Source organism: Bos indicus, chromosome 13 (genome assembly GCF_029378745.1).
Source record: "Bos indicus isolate NIAB-ARS_2022 breed Sahiwal x Tharparkar chromosome 13, NIAB-ARS_B.indTharparkar_mat_pri_1.0, whole genome shotgun sequence".
NCBI classification, from domain to species: Eukaryota; Metazoa; Chordata; class Mammalia; order Artiodactyla; family Bovidae; genus Bos; species Bos indicus.
Window position 1 is genome coordinate 54,366,580 of NC_091772.1, and position 20,190 is coordinate 54,386,769.

The following is a 20,190-nucleotide window of genomic DNA, read 5'->3' on the forward strand; positions in this document are numbered from 1 at the left end:
ACTCTCTAGGAATTTACAATTATTTCAAAAGAAGCAATAGAAAAAAGCTGTCAGCTTCCCCTCCACTGGGAGGGTTCTGCTGTTACTGTTTTGCTACTTTCTTTCAGACATGCTCTGTGTCTTTGCCCCTTTTCCTCACTTAATGCTGTATACCAGCTTTTTTTTTTTAATGGGCACATACTGAGGGGTTTTTTTGTTTTTTTTTTTTTAATGGGGGCAGCTTCCCTGGTGGATCAGGTGGTAAAGAATCTGCCTGCAATGCAGAAGACCTAGGTTTGATCCCTGGGTTGGGAAAAATCCCTGGAGAAGGGAATGGCTACCTACTCCAGTAGTCTTGCCTGGAGAATCCCATGGACAGAGGAGCCTGGTAGGCTACAGTCCATGGGGTCACAAAGAGTTGGACATGACTGAGCAGTTAACACTTTCACTTTCACTGGAGTGTTTTTGGTTTTGGCTTCTTTTTTTCTTTTTGTATGTCAGTTTTTAAACATGAACAAGTATTGGCTGATGCCTCAGATGGCTCCCCTGACAGTCTTGGCGGCGGGGCGGCGGGCGGGGGGAGCATTTCACTTCTTTACAGTGAAATCTCCCCAAGGAGCATGTTGCCAGAAAGGAGAGGGTGGGTAGGTCATCCCAACCTGTTTAGAGACAGGAGCCCAGAGATGATCTAATACCCCATACAATTTGCTCCCAGAGTCAGACCACACCCCTACTCTCCTCAAAAGATACAGAACCAGCTGGGGTTGGAGAGGAATATGCCCAATTTAGGGTTCCCCCCAGCTTGATGGGGCCTGGCCTGGGAAGACCAGGCAAGAATGGTGGCAACCGGACCAGCATCATCAAAGCATTTGTCTCCCCGAGAGCCACACGCCCATCTGAGAAAACTTACATGGAAAAGTCCATTCAGCTATTCAAACGTGCTCTGGCTTTCCTTCGAGACGGCGGAGACCAGGGTCCCGTGAGTGGTGAGTAGACCTACTGGACTTATTCCCCTGGAATAAGGCTTCCGAGACCCAGACGTGAGTCAGCACCAAGCAGGGGAGGGTGCTCATCAAGCTCGGTCAGGTCCACGCCTCGGGCCCCACTCCAGGCTCCTGAGTTTCCAAGAGACAGTGCTGGGATGCAGGGCCTGCTGACTTGGCTAGGGGCACCACAGACTCCTCTGGGAAAGGGGAGTGGAGGCCCATCTCTGCACCCCACCCCACCTCTCTCCTGGCTGAGAAAAGAACCATGAATTCCTGACTCGAGGGTCTGGGAACCTGGCTGGCCCAGGCACCACCTGACCTGTGGCCACAGAGCCAGAACTCCAGGTGACCACAGGGTACCAGGCAAGTATGGCAGAGCAGATGTGGGCTGGAGGCCTGGGCAGGGGCCCCTACCTTCCCTACCCAACCTGTGGTCACAGAGCCAGAACTCCATGTGACCACAGGGCACCAGACAGCACAACAGAGAAGGCATGGGCTGGGGGCCTGGGGCTGGGACCCCTACCTTCCCCACCTACACTTAGCCTCAGAGCCTCTGTAGACAGACCCCACATGGCAGGGCATGCCCCACCTGGGACCCGACTCCTTGTGGAGGACAGGGTGGGGGTAGAGGGGAGGGCAGAAGGAGGGGGAGGAAGAGGGTGGAGGACGGCTTTTTAAACTCACCTTTAGGAAAGGGTGCTGTGCACTAACCCACCTAACACCTGAGGCTGGGGTGGAGCCCCCCAGGGCAGACCCTGAACCAAGACTGGGATGGAAGAGCTTTATTTGGGGGTCATTGCAGAAAGCAGCCAGAGGGGGTGGGCAAGTCACAGATGTTGGATGTGCTTCTGCGGGGTCCTGGCCCCGGCACCCCTGCTCAGGGGTCCTGGAGCTTGTGTAACCGCAGCAGCCGCCGGGCCAGGCTGGGTGACTCCAGGCCTGCGGCGAGAGTCGCCGGCAGGCCCGCAATCCGCCAGCAGGGGGCGCTCGAGGAAAGCGAGCGCCAGGGCCGCCAGCCTAGTTCCGCGCATCTCCCCGCTGGCTGAGGTGGGCCCCGCCCGGGAGCGGCTGTCTGGACCACAGCTTCGAGGCTCCCTAGGCGCCCCAGTCCGCATCGCCTGGGCTTGTGGAATCAGACGGTTTCCTGGGCGCGCGCGGCCCCAGGCCTGGGCAAGACGACCGGCTTGTCTCTGAAGAGGACCCAGCACAGCTGAGCCTGACTCGTTCCTGCCCCTTCCCCAAGCCCGGGTGACCCTGAACCTGAGCTCGGAGGCCCAGCGCTGGGTAGGGGCGGGGAGGGCGTGGACTGAGGCGCCGCCCAGGGGAGGGAAAGGCGGGAAGGCGGAGTCCGGAACGTCCAGTGAGTGACCACCGACAGCTCCTGTGCTCACAGCTCAGCCGCCAGAGAGGATCTCATATCAGGGGGCCCAACCGCTATACTGGGCTGGCTATGGGACCAGGTGAGGTGCCCACCCTCAAACACAAGGAGGGCGGGGGGGGGGGCGGGGGACTCCCCAGAATTTTAGCAGGATGTGCCGCTAGACAGAAGTGGGTGATGAGACGTCTGGAGAGCTGTGCAGAGGGCCTTCTTTGGCCCAGGACAATTGCTGCAGGCTGTGGGCGTCCTTTCTCACACAGGAGGGCTGTCTGTCCAGCGCAATTCTCCTCCCCTGCCCCTAGGACCCCTCCCGGTGCCAGTCCCTTCCCCCGGGCTGGCCCCTCACTCCTGGCCCAGCTGCCTGCCCTCCCCAGGCGCCCAGCCCACCCACAGCCCTTGATGTGTCTTGCTAGGTTTTGTTACACCAGCCCTCGGCTTCTCCTGGTGCTGCCCTTCCCCTCGTTTTGTGGCCACACTACTCCCGTGGTCCCTGATCTCCGTGGACCTCTAGCAGAGAGTCCTCGTGGTATCCTGGGGCCTCAAGCATTTGGCCCACACTGAGATGAGCTGGCGCTTGGTGGTTAAAGCTCTGTGGTCACCATCTTGACAGTCTTAATACTTCTGTCTTTGAATGTATGCTTTGTAAAGTGCCATCTGATTGATGCTTTTGAACTGTAGTGCTGGAGAAAACTCGAGAGTCCCGTGAAAGGCAAGGAAATCAAACTAGTCAAATGAAATCAACCCTGAATACTCTTTGGAAGGACAGATGCTGAAGCTGAAGCTCCAATCTTTTGGACACCTGGTGCAAAGAGCTGGTTCATTGGAGAAATCCTAACGCTGGGAAAGATTAAAGGCAAAAAGAGAAGAGGGCAACAGAGGATGAGATGGTTGGATGGCATCACCGGTTCAATGGACATCAACTTGTGCAAGCTCTAGAAGATGGTGAAGGATGGGGAAGCCTGGCGTGCTGCAGTCCATGGGATCCTGAAGAGTCAGACACAACTTAGCAATTGAAAAATAGCAAAGTGCCATCCACTGGGACACAGGGGCACATGGCAGGGACTTGGGGTCTCCCAACAGCCCTTCCTCTAGGACCAATTCTTGGCTGCCCACTCCCCTGTCCCCCCACCAGTGACCATCACTTCCCCTTGCCTCTGGGGCGGGGTCTGATGGGGTGAACACAGAGGGACACTGATTAACAGGGATGGGCCCCAGGTATCTATCAGGGTATGTGTCCCCTCTGTGAGCCCCCTGACATTAAACAGCAGATAATAAATAATAAACACCACTGTGGGTCACAGAGAGATGGCAGAGGGAAGGGAAAGCTCTTCTGGCTTTTGAAACAAGGGCCCAAGTTTCGCCCAGCACTATGGCAGCCCCACAGGACTGGGAACTTGCCTGCATCACCTCACTGCCAAGGCTGATGCCTCCTGAGTTGGAACAACACTGCACAGCAACATATTCCCTGCTGTTATATCAATCACCCCATAGGGTGAGTCCTGCTCTCACACCTGAGAGACGTCCGGGCCCCATACCACCTGGTACTGTCTCTGGGGACAGATGATGGTTTGCTGCTGAGGCCCTTGATCACATGGAGCTCAGATATCACCCAGAGGAAGAGCCCAGGGTTGCCGCCAGCCGGCCATGGACTAGCTGCATGGCCTGGGCAAGCTTTAGCTTCTGGGAGGCTTAGTGGCTCCAGGAAGCCAGAACCACTTCTATCTCACTCATTTGTTCTCTATCTGTTAGACTGTGCATCTCTCCTATGCTGAGCTGTCTTCCCAGCACTCAGCAGTGGACAGGGGCATGACCCAGACTGTGGGAGCTCCTCTTCCAGTGGGTGGGCAGCCAGTTCTGTGCCCTGGCTCCCAGTCCTGGCTGGTGAGTGTCTGCCTGTCCTGAGTCCATTCAGGGACAGACCCCAGGCAGTCACCCCTCCTGGCTCCATCTCAGCTCTGGTCCAAGGTGCTCTGTTCACCCCCATCTCTCTCTCCTCGGGGTCATGGGGCAGCATCTCTGCTCTTGAGCCTTCCCCTCAATGAACAGTCAACCAATCAGCACTTTGCAGGCTGTGAGGCATCCCCCACGATGGGGTGGGGTGGCAAGGAGGAAAGACTGCTTCTATCCCCAGAGCCCCACAAATGCAGGGCACATAGTCGTGCTCAGTTAACACTCAGGGAATTAGTGACCCATTGAGACATTTGAAGAGAGGCGGTTTCAAAGATGTTCTGTAAATCACAGGAGGCCCGTCAAGTTTCCTCTGGAGCCAGGAGCAGGAAGAGCAGGTTTAGGAGGTATGCAGCAGCCCCAGAGGAAGTACCGAGGAGGAGGTTTCTGGAAGGAGGCCATGAGTCCCAGGTTTAGGTGAGAGGGGACCGGGGAGTTGCTGATGCCAGCACAGGCACCTCCATCACCCCTCTAGTGAACGGGTATCTTTGTTTGCAGGCCCCAGGAGGCCAGCTGTTGGGTGAGTTCTGTCCAACCCCAGTGGGGCTGTTTGCTGCAGCAAACAGGGCCTATACCCTTAAGGCCCCACCCCCAGTTGGGGGAAGGTCTACCTGCAGGTGAATCCACAGGCCTCTTCTGGGGGTGACCTGCCAGTTCTAATACCATGCAGGTGGCCAATGTGTGTGCCCTTTGACCCAGTGACCCTGCCTGCAGGAGCCTCCTAGGTGTCCCTGCACAGGTGTGCATGTGCATCAGGGTCAGCGAGGCTAGAGAGGCCTGCCTCCCACCTTGTTCCTTTGAACACACAGAGAAGGTGTGTTTGTTTTTGGCAGTGTCATATGTCTTGTGGGATCTTAGTTCCCCCCATCAGGGATAGAAACCGGGGCTACAGCAGTGAAAGAACTGAGTCCTAACCGCTGGACTGCTGAGGAAGTTCTAGGTGAGGTTTTTAACCATGGGCTTATGTGCCTTTGAAATAAATAGAAAATCAAACCTTTTAAAATCATTTGTAGAAACATTTAGACAATCCCATCCCAGTCAGGTATGGCAGGGAGGGGGTGCCTGGGGGGGCCCAGTATATGGTGGGTTCTCTCTGCTGGACCTCCTGGCAGGAAACCTGAGTCACGTGCCTGCGTGGACGTGGCTCCTCCCTGAAGCTGAAGGGTGACCAGGGGTCAGGTGGGGGAGGGCAGGAGCAGAGTGTTCTGGGCAGTGGGGAGAGCTGGCTGGTCCCAGCACAGATCCTGGGGTCAGGCCACCCTCTCTCCAGAGTTCCCGGTCTGCTCCTAAGCCTGAGCTGGTCACCACCACTTAAGGCCCCCACATCCCCTCCCTGTGCCAGGAGCTGGGATAGTTTCTCCCACTGTGTTCATAGCCTGACCAGGAACAGGAAGCCCAGCTCCAGACTCTGTGACTCCATCCTTCCTGTGTCCACTGGTTTGCCAGAAGAAAAGGCTTCCCCTCAGGGCTGGTCTAGGGGGCCTCAGCCCCTATGCTGGGCCCACAGAATCTCTACATTGGGCCTCTGGTGACCCTCTGCTCCCTGCTCTGGGCGATCCTCACGCTATCCCACCCCCCAACATCAGTGAGGACCATTGCCAGATTTTCCAGCTGGCTGGGTGGCAGTCTGGGGTAGGTCCAGGCGTGGCTCTCAGATCCTGCCTGCCTCTTCCCTGGCCAGCAGGCTGGTGTGGCTGCACCACCTGAGGCCTGTAGTTTCAGGAGCCAATCCTTCCATAGCTCAGCCCCTGTTGAGCACCTCAAATGTTTCAGTTGACATCATTTGTGATCCCTGTCCTGGCTGAACAGTGAACCCCCAGACTCCTGTCCATTGGGTACCTGTGAGTATGGCATTATTTGAAAATAGGGTCTGTGCAAATACAATGAAGCTAAGATGAGGTCAAACTGGATTAGGGTGGCCCTAAATCCAATGACAGTGTCCTCATAGGAAGAGGAAGTTTCAGAGACACAACACAGGGAGAAGCTCGTGTGAGACACAGGCAGAGAGCTAGGGACACTCGGGGCCACCAGAAGGTGGGAGAGCCAGCATTCCAGGCCTTTCACCTTCAGCAGATCTAGGCCTTGGGAAGATGTTACAAATGCCAGAGCTGGAAAAGAAGAGACCCATCCGGAAGCCATGTTGGAGCAGGGCCACAGGAGTTGGGAGGCCTGCTAGGTGTCCAGGATGGGGGCCTGGTGTGGGATAGGGTGGGAGTGAGTGATGAATGGGAAGTGATGTCCCTTCAGGAAGGAGGGCAGGAAGGGTCTCTCCATTCCCCGAATAGAGACTCTAATGCCCTGAGCAGATCCTGGACTAGGGTAAAGTGCAGCGCTGAACTGTTTTCCTCCCTGTGGTGAAATTCGAGGTCAAGAATCTAAATGCAAAATGGTTATAAGCTGAGCCCCAAGGAGACCCAAGAGAGCGCTCACTAGGCGGCAATCTCAGGAGGCCCGAGCCCAGGGCGAGGACCGCTAACCTCAGAGCCTGGGCTCCCCTCCGAGGGTTGTTGGCGGGGCGTTTGGGGCGAGGTGTGGGGTAGAGCGGACTGCAGCCCGCTGAAAGTGGCTTTCGGTGGATGCTCGCATTCGCGGGTTGCTCTTCTTCACACCTGAGGGACAAGCGCAGGGGGTGCCACCGGGCTCACAATCCGCGCCAACCTGTGCCAGCACGCGCCGTGCAGCCGCATCATTGCCACCTCTGTGGCTGCGGTAGCGAGGCCAGACAGGTGCACACCTGCGGGGCTGGGCCCGCAGCGCTCCAGGACATGCCCATGTTACTCACTGGGCTTGCCCAATCCCGCCGCGCAAGACTGGGACCAGGGCGCGAGATCCGTCCCGCCGGGGGGCAGCGCGCAGGCGCGGCGCGTGGCTGCCCGTCGACCTCCCGGCCTGCCCCGCGCTAGCTGACGTCGCGCCGCCTGGTCCCCGCCGCTGCCGCTGCCGCTGCCGCTGCCGTCGCCGCCGCTGCCCCTGCCGCCGCCGCCATTGGAGTCGGCGCCTAGTCAGTGCGTCCCGTCCCGCTAGCCGCCTCGCGCCTGCCCACGAGCGGCTCGCGCGCCCGGCAGCCGCCGCGCCGCCGCCGCCGCCCGGCCGGCCGGTGCCCGGGGAGGAGGCGGCGGGCCCGGGGCCGCGAGAGCTCGGGTGACAGGCCCGGCCTCGCGGGGAGGCCCGAGCCGGCGGGCGCCCTGGCCCCGCGCCGCGCCGGCTGTTCATGAAGCATGTCGGCCACCAGCGTGGACCCCCAGGTAGTAGCGGGACCGGGGTCGCGGGGCCGGGCGGCGGGGTCGCGGGGGCCGCTTACGGAGCCGGGGTCTGGGTCGCGGGGTTGGGCTGGGGTCATGGGACCGGAGCGCCGTCGTCTGGGGCCACGGACCGGTTCGGGCCGGAGCTCGTCGCCCGCCGGGAGGGGTTCTCGTGGATAAGTTGTGTTTCTTCTCCCCGGGTGCTGTCCGTTCGCATGTCCGGCCTGCGGCGAATCAGAGAACAAAAGGACAAGATAATAAAGGTGAGCGAAGTCGGGACGGCAGCCAGGGACCGGGGCGGAGGGGCTCGGGAGCGGAGGGGGCGGCGCTCGCCGAGACCCGGTGCACGTGTATGGGAGAGAGAGAGGTCTCTGAAGCGGCGGCCAGGACCGCGGAGTTTTCCTTTCTCAGCTTTAGGGAGAGAAAACTTCGGATTTTGATATTGGGGGAGACGAAACAGGTTAAAAACAGGGAGTTTTCAAGAAGTAAATCGACGGGGAGAGTAATTTCGTAGTTCCCTCTTTCCTCAGGGTAGTGGCGGGGGGAAGGGAAGGAGGCCAGGGGCTGAGCGACCCTTCTGTCTGTGACCCCAGGCGTGGGGCTGGCCCTTGGCCCTGTACTCTGGCTCCTTACCCCAGTAGTTCAAGCCTCTGTCTTTTGAGTGTCTTGTAATCTCGGGATAGTCTGGCTTGGGGTCCACCCCTAAAACTCACTCCTGGGAAAACTGGTGACGCTTCATGTTTACTCCATAGACTATTTTGAACCGGGGTGTGTGTGCCTCGGGTGTAACCAAATAGGGTTATCACGTTTGGAGATTGGAGAAGGCCCAGCACTTCTTTACCTTCCCCTCCTTTCCTGGCTGAGTGTGGTGACAGTGGAAAGTAAGAGTGCAGCCAGATAATAGTTCAGAGACGTCCAGTTACAGCTTCCCAGCCTCACTCCCACTCCTCGCGGGGCATACAAAGACCTTTGAATGCATCACCTTTACCAAAACCGGGTTATAAGTTCCTGGCATTATCTCATCTGTACCTCCCTTTTGTTAGTGTCTACCAAATTCCAATTAATTTTCATAAAAATCGTTACCTAAGTTATTGAAAGTTTTGTATCACTTTTCTAATTAGCTGCGTGTCAATTCTGAATGTCTGCGTCCATTTTTAAAGTAAAAGCAATTTCTAGAAGTTGATGGACATAAACTTGACTTTTTCCAATTTCCATGATTAAAAGCAACGTTTTAAGAATTCAAAGGTAATATGTTCCAAATTTTCTTGCAGTACAAAATGGTTCTTTGCATCAGAAGGATACCGTTCATGACAATGACTTTGAGCCCTACCTTTCTGGACAGTCAAACCAGGTGAGTTTATCTTTTTATAACATGTTTGCATTTATTTCACCTGAGTTTTGAAAAAGTAAATACACCTTTACTACTTATTTCTGATGTTATCATCCTGAACAACAGAGATGCAGACTATAAAATACTAAAGGTAAAGTAAGACACTGACAAAGGCTTGTTTTGAAGAGCAGCATCACATGGAAGGTGGGGCATGAGCGCAGTGAAGCTGGTCTTCTCTCTGGAGGAGATGACATCCCACCGGGGCTGGCAGGCATGCGGCATTCTAGTTGGGCGGTCTCAGCATTGCTGGGTCAGTGATGGCATTGTGTTTGACAAAGTGGAGTGTCACTTAGTTCTCTGAAGCTTTCCAGTGACTTTTTTTTTTTTAGCTCTGAGCGATTGGAATTTTGGTCTAGGAGCAGCTAGAGCAGGACTCTGAAGTGAGGCTCCATCTTTGAGTTCTTCACGCCCCTGCTGACTGGGACACTTTCTTGATGGCTTGCCCTCTCTGCTCACTTACTTTTCTCTAGACAGTTGAAGAGGTGACTCCTGACAGAGTTGTGGGCAGGGTGGACTACAGGGTGCCCCTAGAGCTCAAGGCAGTACCTAATGGGTTGTAGCCATCCGTTCTCTTAGGTGTTTTCTTAGCCTTGGCGGTAAGGGGATTGTGGATTGAAGTGCTCTGTTTGGGCGGCCGTCTTGCACACTGTAGGATGTTTAGGAGCCTCCTGGGCCTGCATCCATGAAATGTCATTAGTATCTGCATGCTATCTCGTGTGACAACCAGAAATGTCACAGGTGTCTTCTGGGGGGCTGTGTTGTCCTGTCTAAAACCACTAGGTCAGTTTGAGTTCAAGTTTAAACAAAACATCTGTCACTTTTAAAGTACATGGTGTATGTTTGCTTTAAAATAAAATGAGGCTCTGCCTCTTTCCTGTGGAATGAAGCTGGGCTGCCTGTTTCCTTGCTTGTCTGCTCTTCTCTGGAGTGTCTTAGGGCTTTTCTCCATTCTCTTTCCTGCTCCACTTGGCAGGACAGAGGCTGAGGGCCACACACTCCCCACCCGACCCCACCCCACCCCACCCCATCCCATCCCGAAGAACCCACCCCTCCTCTCGGCAGGACAAGGGACTGCTCTGTGATGGCCTTTCAGCCAGAGGCGTGGCAGGAAGTTGAGCGGACTTAAACTTATTTCTCTTGCATGATTTGCTCCAGCAGTGTTATGTATTAAATTTTAACCAAAAATATCAGGAGAGGAGGTTGCTTCATTTAAAACAAAATTTCATAAGGTAGGATGTTTTAAAAAGGAGTAGATGGCTTCCTTTTTTTTTAAGTTTATTTTTGACTGCTCTGGGTCATCTTCATTGCTGCATGTGGGCTTTTCTGTAGTTGCAGCAAGCGGGGGCTACTCTTTGTTGCGGTGTGTGGGCTTCTCATTGCAGTGGTTTCTCTTATTATGGGGCACGGGCTCTGGGGCGTGTGGACTTCAGTAGTTGTTGCACATGGTGTCAGTAGTTGTGCCTCACGGGCTCTAGAGCACAGGCTCAATAGTTGTGGTGCACGGGCTTTGTTGCTCTGTGGCATGTGGGATCTTCCCAGAGCAGGGATTGAACCTATGTTCCCTGCATTGGCAGGCGGATTCTTAATCACTGGACCACCAGGGATGTTTGAGTAGGTGACTTTCCAATGTCAGTGGAGTACTCCCAGCTGTCTTACTCTGGGGAGGCCATTGGAAAGACTGGGGTAGGTTGGTGCTGTCAGTGGACACTTAAAAAATAGCCCCTTCATTCTGCATGTTAAGATGTGCTGTTCTCAGCAAGATGACTAGACAGCACATCACTTAAGAGGGACTCTGTTAAGAAAACTCTTGATAGAAAGTAGACTGTCCAGAAATGCCCAATTGTGTAGGAAGCATGCCACTCAGGAGGGCTCTTAGATCCTAAGTTTTCCTGGCCTTTTCATATTAGGGACACAGACCGTGAGGGCCAGTGAGGTTCTGCTGTGCCCAGTGGCAGAGCCAGGCTGTGGACTGAGCAGCAGGACCTCTCACAGCATGCAGCAGGGTCCATGGGTCCTGTGTGTGCCACTCCTTTCTTCACCAGGGCTGTGATGCCATCAAGAATCCCTCCTCTAGATGTGGGCTCTGCTGCTATATCCTTCCAGGCTGCTAATGAGGAGGCCTGAGTGGCGATCGCTGTGGCCAGGAGCAGTGAGTGCCCACTTCCCGTCTGTGCGCTCAGTCTTTACTGAGGTGGTGTTGACATGAGATGAGCTGTATGTGTTTAAAGAAGGCGGTTTTCTATGTGACCTTTCTCTGGTACGCATGGGCACCTGTGGAGCTGTTGCTAAGGCGAGGTTGTGGGCATATCCATCAGCCTTGTGATGCTTTCTTACCTTTTTTTTAACCCAGACGTGGTATGTGGTAGCCAGGTGGAGACACTGTTTTTCTGGTTTGTGAAGCCTTAAGGCTTCAAATGATTTGGAAAACATTTAAAAGCACACCTGTCAGTTGAGTTAGGTGACTTGTACCCACGCTTTGGTAGGTCTGCCTTCCTCAGAAAGGCCCGGGGTCCCTGCTTCTGGTGTGTTTTTCTTCCTAGTGGCCTCAAGGAGCATCCTTATGTAGCAGCTCTGGATCTGCTTCTGTGACTTGAAATACTCATCAGTCAGTATTTTGGAAATGATGAGGGTAGAGAAAGCACAGGGAAGGACAGCAGGGCTGGGGTAGGGGGCCCAGGGGCAAGGGTGAGAGGCGTTGGGTGGGGCCCTGGGGATTCCCTAGTAGCTCAGCTGGTAAAGAGTCTGCCTGTAAGGCAGGAGACCCTGGTTCAGATCCTGGGTCAGTAAGATTCGCTGGAGAAGGGATGGGCTATCCACTCCAGCATACTTGGGCTTCCCTGGTGGCTAAGCTGGTAAAGAATCTGCCTGCAATGTGGGAGACCCGGGTTCAATCCCTGGGTTAGGCAGATCCCCTGGAGAAGGGAACAGCTACCCACTCCAGTATTCTGTCCTGGAGAAGGCCGTGGACTGTATTGTCCATGGGGTCACAAAGAGTTGGACACACTGAGCGACTTTCACTTTCTGGGGCTACCAGATCATCCTGACTTTGCCCTTCTCAGGGCCTTCCTGCTTTCCGGTTCTCTGTTTTTACCTCTGAAAGGTAAGGAAAGACTGAAAGGACCCAGAAAATTCCTGCCCAGAGTTTTGGAGACAGTGCCTCTGAGTTTGGTGTGAGTGCTACCGGCTGACAGAGGGCTGAGTGTGTGGACAGAGGGGCCCCCGGGGCTCAGCATCTTCACTCGAGCATCTGGTTGTTGGCAGACTCAGCAGCATCCCCGCTCGTGTTGACGGTGACAGAAAGGGGGAAAGTCACCTTTTTCACTTTTCCTCTTGAATAATTCAGTTGTTCTGGGTGTAATGAGAAACATTCGCCTCCTAAGAAAAGAATGTTGTGTGAATTCACTCGTTCCGAGTGCTAGTGCCGATTCACTGGGAGTCAGTGTAGACCCATTTAGGAACCTTTTCGAAAGCTTTGCCGTTGGTCGTGTCCTCTGATGAGATGTGGGCAGAGCCCCTCAAGTGCTGGGGGTGTTCCTCCACTGTGGGATCAGCATGGCATCACCTCGAGACCTCATGTCGCTGTTTCTCACACGCCATCCTGCGAGGTCGAGCTGGCTTGTCCCTGTGTGAATGCTCCTCAGCATGCTCCGCAGGTGGTGTGTGTGTCTTGGGCTTCTGGAGGCTCCTTTCTGTTTCCCCTTCTGTTTCCCCTCCAGTCCCGTCTTTTGGTCACTGTAATGGTTGAGTCCCTGTATCGTTTGTGAAACTTAAAGCATTTGAGTAATTTCAGAATTTCTTTCTTCTCAACAAAATGGATATAGGGGTCAAACATTTCAACTTTTAAAAAGGTGATTCTGGTCATTGAGAATGAGAGACTTTTTCCTAACGTGGTTAAGTTTTAAGTATAAAATAACTTAATTATAGAATTAATTTATGGGTTTATTGTGTTTTACTGTTCGGGTTTTGAAAAACGGTTGCCTGGGGCTGACTGTCAACGACTCTGAGTTTATACTGTTTGGAGTGTCCATTTTGTTTATCACTTTAGATTTGGTCACGAGGAGGTGTCCTAAGAGTCCAACACATGGGGGTGTTTTTTCTCCCATTACTGGACTAATTCTGCCTTGAAGACCTGTCAGCCTTCCTTTTTTGAGGCCCTGAATTATACAGAGGCTATAATTAGATCTCTCATGTGTGAAAGCAGTCGTCAGGGTGGTTTTACCTGAGTCCTCCTTAAGAGTTTGTTCTGTACTGCTCCTTTGACTAGACCAGTGATACAGCTGTACAGAGGTGTTAGTGTGCTCGGAGGAAGTGGGCAGTTTGTTTTATCCCTTTGGTCTCTGCACCCACGTCCCTGGCGGGTAAGCTTGAGCCTCCTGACCTGGGTTGCATGGCTGACTAAGCAGACAGCGTGTTTGCTGTCTCAGGAGCCCAGCTGGGGAGCGTGTCTGTAGAGCCCTAGGCCGCGGTCAGGCGGGCTTCCGAGGGGCTGGGGTGATCACGAGCAGCCTGAACCCTGGTCGGCCCCACAGCCCGGCTCACGGAGTGAGCACAGCTCAGTTGCCCTGTGACCTGGAGCCTGGACAATTGGCCTAAGCACCATGTACGGAAGCACCATCTTTGTGGGGAGGGGATGCAGACCACAGCGAGAAGGGCGCCGCAGGTTCCCTGCTGATCCCAGCAGCCTCACCTGTTACTCTGCTGCTTTGCTCTCAGAGTTTGGAGGGAGATCTGGCTGATGTGGGACTGGGCTGCCAGTAAGATGGGAATGAAAATATATATGCCGTTCCCAGTGCTGTAGATCACTGCACACAGCCTGCTTGTGCCCCGTGGTCCTGTGGGGACATAGTGTCAGGAGGGGTCGGGCAGGGCTGGTTCAGAGCCCAGCTCTCCCAGTAAAGGGGACCCTGGCGTGTGGAGACGCTAGGGAGACTTGCCCATCCCCCATAGCTGGGTCTCCTCTGAGAGCCTGCCCAGGAAACAGTGGAGACTGAGGGGGCCAGACCTCTTTGGGCTCAGGGTTGGAGGTCCAGGCAGATGTCCAGAAAAGCCTGTGGAGGGGTCTCTGGGGCGGCCCTTGACAGGGGCAGGAGTCCTGAGGGTTGAGAGTGGGAAAGGTATCCATCCAGGCGCGTCATTAGCGAGCATCCTGGCTGCTGTTAGAAGCGCCTGCTGCCTCTCGAGCACTTCGTCACTCTGCCTGTGCTGCCCGTGTCCTGCTCGAGTGTTACTGCTGTAGGACAGAGACCTGCTCCTTGGGCTGCTTCCTGTGAGTGGTCACTCTTAAAAGTAGAGTGGCGGGGCGGGTCTCCTGACTCGAGTCATGATCATGACAAGTGGTCCTGAGTGTTTGGGTGGCCACGTGGGTCGTCTGGGTGTTTGCCCTCTGTGTCCTGCCCGGGCTCCCGTTGTGTGCTGCTCACACCTGTGCTGAAGCGGACGTGCTCGGTGTGGCAGTGTCTCTGCCATGTCACGGCCTAACTCTTCCCGTGCTTGTTTTCACAGAGTAACAGTTACCCCTCCATGGCCGACCCCTACCTGTCCAGCTATTACCCGCCATCCATCGGATTCCCCTATTCCCTCAACGAGGCACCGTGGTCTACTGGAGGGGACCCTCCAATCCCCTACCTCACCACCTACGGACAGCTCAGTAACGGAGACCACCACTTCGTGCACGATGCCGTTTTCGGGCAGCCTGGGGGATTGGGCAGCAACATCTACCAGCACAGGTTTAATTTCTTCCCTGAAAACCCTGCCTTCTCGGCCTGGGGGACTAGTGGGTCTCAGGGTCAGCAGGCTCAGAGTTCAGCCTACGGGAACAGCTACACCTACCCGCCAAGCTCCTTGGGTGGCACGATTGTGGACGGACAGACAGGCTTTCATGGTGATACCCTCAACAAGGCACCAGGAATGAACAGCCTGGAGCAGGGCATGGTGGGCCTGAAGATTGGGGACGTCACCACCTCTGCAGTCAAGACGGTAGGGTCGGTCGTCAGCAGTGTGGCCATGACAGGCATCCTTTCTGGCAACGGTGGGACAAATGTGCCCCTGCCAGTGTCGAAGCCGACCTCATGGGCTGCCATTGCCAGCAAACCTGCTAAACCACAGCCGAAAATGAAGGCCAAGAGCGGGCCTGCCATCGGGGGGGCGCTGCCCCCGCCACCTATTAAACATAACATGGACATTGGTACTTGGGACAACAAGGGACCTGTGCCCAAAGCCCCGGCCCCCCAGCAGGTTCCAGCCTCCTCGGCGGCCCCCCAGCCCCAGCCGGCCATGCAGCCTCTTCCCGCCCAACCTCCCCTTCCGGCCCCACCACAGCACACGGGCCCCCAGCAGCTGCCCCAGACCCGCTGGGTTGCCCCTCGTAGCAGAAATGCGGCGTTCGGGCAGACCGGGGGCCTCGGCAGCGACAGTAACTCCTCCGGGGGCGCCCAGCCCAGCACGACCCCGAGCGCAGAGTCCCACCCCGTCCTAGAAAAACTGAAAGCCGCCCACAGCTACAACCCCAAGGAGTTTGACTGGAACCTGAAGAGCGGGCGTGTGTTCATCATCAAGAGCTACTCTGAGGATGATGTGCACCGTTCTATCAAGTACTCGCTCTGGTGTAGCACAGAGCATGGCAACCGGCGCCTGGACAGTGCCTTCCGCGCCCTGGGCAGCAAGGGGCCCGTCTACCTGCTCTTCAGCGTCAACGGCAGCGGCCATTTCTGCGGGGTGGCCGAGATGAAGTCGCCTGTGGACTACGGCACCAGCGCTGGGGTCTGGTCCCAGGACAAGTGGAAGGGCAAGTTTGACGTGAAGTGGATCTTTGTGAAGGACGTGCCCAACAGCCAGCTGCGGCACATCCGGCTGGAAAACAATGACAACAAGCCGGTTACCAACTCGCGCGACACCCAGGAGGTACCCCTGGAGAAGGCCCGGCAGGTGCTGCGGATCATCGCCTCCTACAGGCACAGCACCTCCATCTTTGACGACTTCTCACACTACGAGAGGCGCCAGGAGGAGGAGGAGGTGGTGCGTAAGGTGAGCCTGGCCGGGCGGGGTCCCTGGCCCAACACGGACGTTGAACAGCTGTTGACACAGCACCTGGGTCCTTGCCAATTGTTCAGAAACAATGGGTTGCAGCCTCTGTTGTAGAGGACTTGGGTGACTCGTTAGAACAGGGCTTCCCAGTCTCTGTCCAGCCTGGAACACTTAGAGTTCTGTGGCCCCAGGGTGGACAGGCGAGGCTGCTGGGCCAGATGCTCCCACTAAGGCCCAACTGGGCGTGGCCTTCAGCAGTGGGGACACTCCAGTCTAGAAGTGGCTGCTGCTTTATTCTGTCTTAAAAACCCAGTATGCTGCAGTTTCTGGAAACATGAATCTGCTCCATCTAATAAGCAGTGGGCAGGGGAGATTGGGATGCAGACAGTTCATAACTGGAGTGTGTGTGTCTGGAAGCACAACAGAAGACCCTTGAACTGGTCTCTGAGTGGGTCCCCACCTCCTGTGCCAGCGCATGGGCTGAGTCTGCTTGGTGGGAGACTGGCCCAGAAATGGGGAGGACAGGGCACTGGCACACCTGGTAGAGCCATTGTGTTAAGAGCTGAGCCTGAGATTCTTCCTGCTTCTTTGGTATTAAAATGTCTTTTCTTTCACGAAATATCAGTTGATAATAGGTGGATTTTCAATCCTTTATAGTTTTCTGTGTTTTTTTTATTTTAAAAAAAGATGCTTTGCCCATCTGGGAATTCAGTGTCCTGAGAGTTTTCTGACAGAAAGGCTTGTAAATAGGACATAGAGCACAGTGCTGGTAGCAGTTTGGAAGTTACACAGACTGACCACCCACAAAGCTTTGGAAACAGGTTGGTTGCACTGCCTCTTTGGGGCGGAAGAGAGATGTCTTGTTTCCTTTCAGTTAGTGTGAAACGGGTATGAAATGAAACGCAGAGATGCTGAATTTGCCTGGATAGGATGTAGGTCTTACCCACGAGACTTGAGGCCCCTGGTGACCAGATGCTGGCTCTGCGTGTGTCTCACGCGCTGTGGCCCTTGGTTCTGATGGGTGTAGTGAGCCGAGGGGTAGACTTCTGCCCTGCCCTGGTGGCTGTGTGAGGTACCTCTGTCCTGGAACTTGCCTCGTGGTCATGTGCTTGCATGTCGGGAACAGGTAGACGGAGGAGCCACCCGAGCCCAGACCCGTGGGGCCCATGGCTTCCAGCTGTTCCTCTGGGAGCCTCTTCAGCAGGGCTGTCCTCTGGCTTTGCTGGGAGGCTTCCCTGGGCTGTCCCTCCCCCTGGGGCAGGGGTACTGCAGAAGCAGGCACCATGAGCCAGCCACCTTTGTTCACAGGGGTCAGTGCTAGGTTAATTCCCGTCTTGGAACCCCAACCCGTTGCTGTCCTAGAGAGATGTCAGGCCTCTCTTGGGCTCGGTGGGCTGTGGAAGAGTGTGGGTGGGTCTTGTCTTGGCCCCACAAACATCTACCAGGACACTTGTCCCTGTGGTTCCTTCTGGAGTTGGCAGCTGGCGCTGATTTCCTGGCAAGAATTGGGTGTGTCCTTAAAAAAGATGTGGGTGGAAGCAGCTCTTCCTCGTAACCTCTGAGCTTGCTGGTAGGGCAGCCACCACCAGGAAGCCCACCCTGGAGGTTCTCAGGTAGTCTTTTTGTTTATCAGCTGGTGTTTGAAATGATTGCGATGCTTAGAGACGTGTTGTGTTGAAAGGTAAGATGCACTTGCCGTTGGACGGGCGTGTCACTGCCCTGCGTCTCAGCTATCCATCTGAAAGCGGGCTGGCTTTGTTGGGAAGCGCCTGGTCTCGTGGCAGCTGGATCAGACCCAGGCGTGCAAGCCTCTGGGCTTTAAATCTAGAGATGGCTGCTCTCTAGGGCGCTTAAAATAGTGCAGGTTTTAAGTGACAGAATCAAGCTGGAGAGTTCCTCATACGACCAAACTGGCTGCGGCCCGCGGTCAGCTCTGCAGACATAGCGATTCCATGGAAAACTGGGCAGAGATGGAGGGTCAGGATTGAGCCTCTGCTGAGGAGGCAGCGATTGGCCTCTGTTGGGCTTGGTCTGAGAAGAGGCTGTTCCAGTCTCAAGGTAGTGGTCGTTGTCATGGTTAGAGGAGTCGGGGCTGTGGGAGGAGCCCGCCCTTGTCAGCATCACGTCAGCCGCAGCCACTTTGAATTCAGAAGAGAGTCCGGCCTTGCTGTCCAGGAGGGGCAGGAGCTGGGCTCTTTCTAGGAGGGTGCAGGACACACAACTCCTAGCGTTTGCAGGTCAGAGTTCAGGGTGGGGAGGCACAGTTAATTCCTGGAGTCGTAGCTGTCCACTAGCCTGCCTGCTCACCCACATACTTGGGGGCTTTTTCGGGACAAGGGGACAGTATGAAAAGTATGGCAGGTGCTCCTGCTGTTGACCAGCCCTGGGTGGGGACATGGGGGACCAGGGAATTGGGGTCTTGTTAACCTGAAGGTACGTGAGGTCAGTTTTAGCAAAAGAGTGTTGTTTTTTTTTTTTTTAAAAGAGAGTGTTTTTACTGCATTATACTGTATGTGTGTAGTGACTCTTGTAGTGGTCCTTTCCCAGCTTCATCCTATCGAGAGGGGCAGTGGGTGGGGGGGCGGCGGGAAACGTTGCCATATTTGCAGTCGAGTCAAGTGGCATATCGTAAGGAGAGGCTGAGATGGCTTTCAGCAGGCGGGCGGACATGGGGACGTGGAGGGCTGGCACTGTGTTCACAGGCTACTCACACGCCCGCCCTGGGAAAGGTGGTCCTGTGGGCAGTAGGAAGCAAACTGGCCAGAGGAGCCTTCCGTGCCCAGGTGTCACCGCATGTTGGCAGTTGTCAGGTGCCTGGCCCAAGTGGCCAGGACGCCAAAGCTTCGAGCTGCCGTGGGTGGTGGCCAAGCAGGGAGCAGGGTCCACATCTGGCCACAGCACCTGGACCTGGAGGCACGTTGTCTGTGTGCGCGGAGGCCCGTGTGTTACACTCTCCCCTTTCCTTACAGGAACGGCAGAGTCGAAACAAGCAGTGAGGGTTCAGCAGGCTCTCGTGCCGTCTGGTCTGACGTGGGGCTGCGTGGCTGGAGGGCGTGTGCCTGGTGCTGTCTCCCGGCGGCGGCTCTGCTGGCTTCATGCAGTGCTCGCCTGCTCACATCTTTATGTCCTTTGTAGTTTATTTTCGCCCAGATGAATCTGCATTCATTTGTATTTTTTCTATGTATCATATAGTATTGTAGAACTCACTAATAAAGGACTATGTTTTGTCAGCTTATCAATCACACTGACCTAACGCGAAATGTTAAGTATTCTTAAAAACAAAAACTTAATTCATCCCAAAGATTTATTATTTGGGGGGAACATTATGTTCCTATTCTTAAATTCACAGTCATTTAACATCTTTATGTGAGACCTTTTGTCTCTCACCCCTTTTGCTTTAATACTGAACATAAGACACCATGAGTTGTCTGCCATTTTGGTGTTGTGTTTTAAATTTGCTTCCCTTCAAGATGCTGAAGTCCACAGGCTAATGACCGACTTGTTCGGCTGCTTTGCCATTTCTTCCGTTATCTGTCTGAGATGCTCATCTGCCCATTTGACATCTACTAGGCAGAAGGATAAATTTCAGTTTTTCAAAAGTTTGGTGAACCTGCTCTCCTTGGAGCACCTGCCTCCTGCCTCCGTGTGTGCCTGGGGTCTGCTGTATTCCTGGTTGGAGGTGACCACAGGCTGGGCGCGGAGGGGTTCCTTCTGTGTGCAGACCATTTGACTTCCCCCTTTTTTCACTGGAGAGTCCTCGAGCTGTTTCACGTTTTTATACCGATCATACTGAGCTTTAAATGTGAGATCTGGTAGTCCAGAGGGGTGTGATGGATGATGCTGCCGGTTGTAAAGTTCAGTTTGTGGGGTCTGTATGTTCTTTTATCCTGTTGAATGGGTAAAACAACAAATCTTTCAGAAACTTAATTTGCTGTCATGTTTTATGGAATGAGGGGCCACTGAAGAACTCGCCATGGGAGTTAGAGCATGAACGTGGCGTGCATGCCTGCCTTCATGCTCACTGCACACGATTCGAGCAAAGGGCCTCCCATGCAGAATGCAGGTGCTTCTGAAAACTGTGTACTCGACAGGCCCTCCGAGTCACAGTGCAAACTGTTTTATTTAGACTTGTATTTAGAACGTGTCACTTTCTTTGAACCGTACCGCCTGTGCGGAGTCTCGGACGACATCGGATAACTTTCTCTAGAAGAATACAAGCCTTAATAAACAATACCCATTTAGCAA

The 20,190-nt window shown here is 54.8% G+C and overlaps 1 protein-coding gene across 2 annotated transcripts; it reads left to right on the plus strand.

Moving 5' to 3' along the window:
* Positions 1–7,210: 7,210 nt before the first annotated feature.
* On the plus strand, positions 7,211–20,190 carry YTHDF1 (YTH N6-methyladenosine RNA binding protein F1). 2 transcript variants are annotated; one of them, XM_019972059.2, is made up of 5 exons: positions 7,211–7,535; positions 7,771–7,795; positions 8,804–8,883; positions 14,425–15,945; positions 18,915–20,190. In XM_019972059.2, the coding sequence occupies exons 1-5, from the start codon at positions 7,509–7,511 to the stop codon at positions 18,939–18,941; spliced, it is 1,680 nt and encodes a 559-aa protein (XP_019827618.2). In that variant the 5' UTR covers positions 7,211–7,508; the 3' UTR covers positions 18,942–20,190. The 2 variants fall into 2 exon arrangements, with proteins under 2 accessions (XP_019827618.2, XP_019827619.2); XM_019972060.2 differs by lacking the exon at positions 7,771–7,795.